Source organism: Anthonomus grandis, chromosome 6 (genome assembly GCF_022605725.1).
Source record: "Anthonomus grandis grandis chromosome 6, icAntGran1.3, whole genome shotgun sequence".
NCBI classification, from domain to species: Eukaryota; Metazoa; Arthropoda; class Insecta; order Coleoptera; family Curculionidae; genus Anthonomus; species Anthonomus grandis.
The window spans coordinates 27,978,524-27,984,352 of NC_065551.1; the positions used below are offsets into that span (position 1 = coordinate 27,978,524).

The following is a 5,829-nucleotide window of genomic DNA, read 5'->3' on the forward strand; positions in this document are numbered from 1 at the left end:
ATTTTCTATACATTAAATTAAATATCCGACCGATTTCCAAACCTGGGTGAAAATAAATAAGCTTTGGAATTACTAAATTGTCCCATTTTTACTCAGAGTTTCTAGATTAAATATATAAAACATATTTTATTTTTGTTGTAAATAAAATATGAATCTCTATGATCTCTTATGAGATTTCTACGAAATTATAGAAGTACAATTTTTTTAACAGCCTATTTAGTCATATGTTACATTGAAAGAATTTAGAATTTCATACTAACTTTTATTTATATAGCTCGCCACCTTACATACATCTTATATTATGTTACGTAAATTCATATACAAGTAAAATACCTAGAAATGTTTAATCAATACCGTTGTCCTTAACAATTGGGGAACCGTCAGAATTTCACAAATTACCAGACCACGTCATATAACGTCAAAAGGCACAAATATTTTCTTTTATATTCATTAATATACTATATTTATATATTTAATCTATTCTAGTTGTTGCAGTGATATATATTAGCCAAAATGTTGAAATTTCAATTAATGACTGAAAAAGATAAACGTGAAGCTGCCTATATTGAACGCAAAAGAATGCAAGAAGAAGAGAGAAAGAAAAGGTTGTTTAACCCCAGGGTTAGACTAATTGGGGTAATTTTGTTTAAATATTTATAATCAAATGTGACATATCTAATAAAAAATGTCTTGTTTATCTTATAAAATTTATTTTCTAAACTTTAATATATAGATTGATAAAGACGCATTGGAGGCCCAAGTACAAGAAAAGAAGCGATTAGAAGCAGAGAAGAAACGAATCGATGATATTTTTGAAAATGAATTGAAAAAAGCTGATGAAATAGCAGTTGCATTAGAGCAAAAAGAAAAGGAGGTAAGCTTAATTAAGTTAGCTTTGAAAAACAAAGGTCTATTATTTATAATTCTAATAATAACCACTGTAGGAGGTAAAAAAGTTAAAAAAAGAAATCAACGAGTTTCGAAAGAATTTTCAAAAAACAGAAGACAGAAGAGAATTTGATCTGAATGACCCCAATGGCATGAAGAAACAGCTTCCATGCAGACTACACGATGACGATCCTAGATTGGGCCCATCTTCTGCGCAAAAGTAATATAAATTAAAAAAAAAACTTTTATGTATTGATTTTTTTCATTAATTGCAGATTTGAAGGTGAAGACCTTGTAAGTGAAGAAAGACTTAAGGTTCAAAGAGATCAAATAAAGGCATGGCTGAGTCAGCAACTTATAGAGAAAGAACAAGCTGAAAAGGAACGAAAATTGGCCGAAGATGCTTATAAAGGTAAATTGGATTTCTGTTTTAAGAACTTATTAACGGGTTTTATGTACCTAATTTCTATAATAATTAATAATTAAAGAACATAATGACAAATGGCACAAAGGGTTTCTATGAAGACCAAAATTTTTCTTCTATTGAAAAAAAAAACAGGACCAAGAAAATGCACGAATTGTTAAAAGTATTAATTAGCTGATTAAGTGTTATATGCCTATATGTAGCAGACTTTATTTTTGTTATTTATATGATTTTTTTTTTCATTTAAATAAGAAGATAAAATTCTTGACAAGTCTCAAATAGAGATTTAAATTACTTCAAATATTAAAATAATTGAGTTAGATCCCCTATTTGGTAACTTTCTTAGCAAATTTTTACTAAATATATCATGAATATTTTCATGATATATTTAGAATATTCTTAATTGCACACAAGAAAGAGCATTTCTCATTTATTAATTTTACACAGGAAAATTTCCTATAATTCAAAAACTTTTTGGACATATATAATTGCGTCAAGTAAGTAATATCTAGGATCTATCAAATTTAACCTTTGAAACGTATATTGTAAGATTTGTATTTATTAGTAACTGGATATAGCTGGACTAGCCTATAATTTGCTCCTATTTTATTTTGCCAATATAAAAGAATACCTGATGGTGACTTATATGGTAAAAACGTGGTAATGATTATATTACAGAAGATTTATATTAAAAAGCAAAAAACAACACATATGTAAATAAATAATACACATAAGTCGTGGAATATATGACCTATATAATAACATATAAATTAAATATTCCACGAGTATTGAATGACATGTCTGATGAATTTTATTTCGGTGAATATTCCAAATCTATGGTATAAATATATGTAAATTTCTGATACAGATTATTATATATAAAATGTTCCAAGATATTTCAAAAGAATCTTTAAAATGTTTAATAAGTTTTATGTGAATTACGTGGTGAACTATTAGGTTGAATAATCTGTAAAAGTATGTAAGTACCTCTGGAATTATTATCAGGCATATGCATTTTATTATGATAAACAACATCGAAAACCAAAAATTAAAATTAAAACATTTAAAACTAGGTATTAAAAAAAATATAAAAAAAATCTTTTAATAGTTTGTAAAATTATATAGTATTTAACATATTTTAAAAAGAAATTTATTTTAAAAAAATACAGATTTTTAGCAATTTTATAATAATTGATAAAGCTGAAGCATAATTGGGTCATGATCCATATATCACAATATTTTTTAATCTTCTTTTTTAAGTCATAGTCGTTAGACACCAAGCCTGTTACTATTACTTTATTAAGTAATAAATATTTCAACAGTTTTTTTATATAAAGGATAAGGATAATATCGTATAAAATTAGCATGCTTTCTTCGCCATGTTCTTTGTTTAATAAAAAAGGAATTTTTGTATTTTAATATTTTTTTTAGCCCCTTATTTTGTAGAGCTACCTTGTTTTTTTATATTATTTGTGGCTTTCATTGTTTTCAAGGAAATCTTTACTTAATATTTAATAATGTATATATATTTATGTTGTAAAGTATGTTTTCTTTTACTTTATGTATTTTTTTACTATTTGTATAGCTGCTGTGATTGCCAGGGATCATAGAGCCATCGAACTAGCGAATATTGAAAAAAACTGCAGAAGAAAATTGGAAGAAGCGACAACAAAATACAACTTGGCACTGGTACGATTCACGGCACCTTATTATTTGGGAAACATTAATGCCCAGTCACCATCAAATATCATTTTCCCGAAAAGTTACATAAGTCCTTATTTTGATTAAATTTTATTTAATTTTTATATTATAATAATAGTAATAATAAAGATTTCTTACCTTTTGTTAGTTTTATGTATTCGTAGAGGGAAATCGAAATTGAAGTTCGCTACTGGCTTTTTAGGCCGAAGAAAAATGTAAAAGTCAAATGACGAAGCGACAGCAAACATTGGAAGATAATACAGCAGAAATATATAATACGATGATGAGCGAGTTGCTAACAGAAAGTCCAGATGTAGCGCAGAGCAACATGGGACCCGGCAAAAAAATCGCTTATTCGTATAAAGGAATGAGCGAAGAGGAAAAATTGCAGGTCAGAAAGGACCAAATGGCTCAAGCAGAGGAAGCAAGGGTGGGTATTAAATGCAATTTAAAGAGATTCAAAAAGCAACTCTTTAAAGAAAGTTAAATTCTTTATTCTCGTATGTATTTCTGTTTGCTTTAATATAAGTTTTTTATTATAGAAAAAGAAACAACAAGAAGAAAGGAATCAACGAGAATTTGATGAGTATATTAATGGCACACAAAAATCGGTCTATTTAATGGATCTCGAAATAGAAAGAAAAAAGCGGTAAGACTACTTAAAATTAATATTCTCAGAACTTTTTCTTTTACAATTCTGGAGTTTATAACGTTATTACAAAACTATTTTTTTTTTGTTTTTTAGTGAAGAAAGAAAAAAAATTGCTGAAGAAAATCTTCGCTTAGCAGAAGAGCAACGTAATCGCAAAAAATTCCTCGATAAAATTGTGTATATGAATAGAGCCACAGATGAATATTTTGATCAGTTTAATAAAAGTACAAGATAACTGTCTTTGAAAATTTGTTTTATTTATATTTTACTTAACTGTTTCTAAAAAGTTTGAGTATTTAAAAAAAACCATGTCCTAATAGAAAATGCCCTAATAAGTTGGATCAAATATTGGAATATTGATGATTCAATATATACAAATTGATATCCGCAAGCAGCCCCGAAACGGTTTTGTAATCCTTCCAATTGGACCCAATTGGTAAACCGACGTCAAAACGTCAGCATTTCCACCGAATTTGTGTCAAAACAGTCGGTTTTACGAGGAATAGCTGGATCAAATTGTTTGAAAAAAAAACGTATAAAAATATTCATATAGTTATTATACCAAAGTATATAGTTGTTGATTACAGAATTATCTCTATATATAGATAAATTTAGATAAAATGTAAGAGCAAGGTATTTTAATAAATAAGTAAAGAATGATCTCAATAAAAAATAATTATTAATTTTACAAATAAATATGATTTATTTCTGTATAGTTTTATGAAAACTTGATGAAAAACTATTTATATTTCACGAAAACTAGAAAAAAAAACAAAATATGTGCCTACTCTCTAAATATTTAATTTTTTGAAGAAGCGTATATAAGATATACTTACTACTATAATATAGTAACTCTTTTGGCTAATCCTATGAATATGTGAAATATCGTATACCCAAAAGTAAAGTATATGCATATAAAAATATGACAAGATGTATTTACTAGGTAAATTTTTATTTATATTTAATTCATTTTATAAAATCAATATAAAATGTTAATTTTAAAGCCATATAAGCCCAAATTACTCTAATAGCAAAACATTGCAGATATGCTCAGAATATATTACGAAAGGTTAAGAAAAATAGTGATGAGCGTTTTATTTAAGAAAAAATATTCCTGATATATAACCAACATATGCGATTTAAATATCAAGTAAATATAATAAATGAAAATAGACATTTTTGATGTTGAATCAAACTTGAATATATCCTGAATGTCCCTATAGTATGCCAAGTGAGATTTATCAATTAAATATTTCGCATTGTCTGTAGTTTCTCAGGAATTAAATGACAGTTGCTAAATTTGGGTAATATTAAGTACACATAACCTAATTACACATAACCATTATATTAAAAAATGAGAAAATAGCTTTTTTATTAATTATTCTATCCATTGTGAGCATTCTCTATATATTCGTGGATGTTTTATATCTGTAAAACTCTTTAGAAAAAGAAAGTTAAAGCACCTTCATACATTTTAAAACATATGAAAGATGATCATATTATACATTTACATCATTTCATGTAAAAGGTCAAAAAAGCTGTTGGTTTTTATGTTAAACAGTAATTTACGCTTTATTAAAATTTCGTGTTTTAAGAATTGATAATTTATTCCCGATACATTTAATTCATAAATCTTAATATCATAGATAGTAAAAATTCAACCAAAATACAAATTCGTATAGATAGTAAATTTTGCACCCAAGATTGCTTAAAAATATACAGGGCATCCAAAAAGTCAATGATAATACTGAAGATGCTGATGGAGCAACTCATAAGCACCCAAAAAAACATAAAATGACCTTGGTAAAAAATCGATGGTTTTCGAGATATTGGCACTTTCGTGGAAGTCACCAAAATCCTACTCTTGGATCAGATTTTCGATTGTCACGCCTTAAAAATAGATATTTTTTAAAATCTCTTTTTAGCTATGCAACACTGAATAGCCATTTTACTGATCAAAGACAAACATTAAACTAAACGGCCAAAATTTAATAAGAAATCTATTCTAAAATAAAGTATTACTTATTTTTATTTTTTTAACTTTGAATTTGACCGCTCATACTGGACCAAAAAAATTGTACGGCAACGTGGCTAATACCTTAAAAACTTTGCTCATTTAATTTAATTTTAGATAACATTTATTGGAATTTATAGATGAGTTGCG

At 26.7% G+C, this 5,829-nt stretch overlaps 1 protein-coding gene across 1 annotated transcript; it reads left to right on the forward strand.

Moving 5' to 3' along the window:
* The first annotated feature begins 386 nt into the window (after positions 1 to 386).
* LOC126737432 (RIB43A-like with coiled-coils protein 2) lies at positions 387 to 3,905 on the forward strand. The gene is made up of 8 exons (XM_050442333.1): positions 387 to 636; positions 734 to 874; positions 945 to 1,108; positions 1,164 to 1,300; positions 2,898 to 3,001; positions 3,216 to 3,443; positions 3,556 to 3,662; positions 3,759 to 3,905. Exons 1-8 carry the CDS (start codon positions 514 to 516, stop codon positions 3,898 to 3,900), a joined length of 1,146 nt encoding a protein of 381 aa, XP_050298290.1. The 5' UTR covers positions 387 to 513; the 3' UTR covers positions 3,901 to 3,905.
* The last annotated feature ends 1,924 nt before the right edge of the window (positions 3,906 to 5,829 follow it).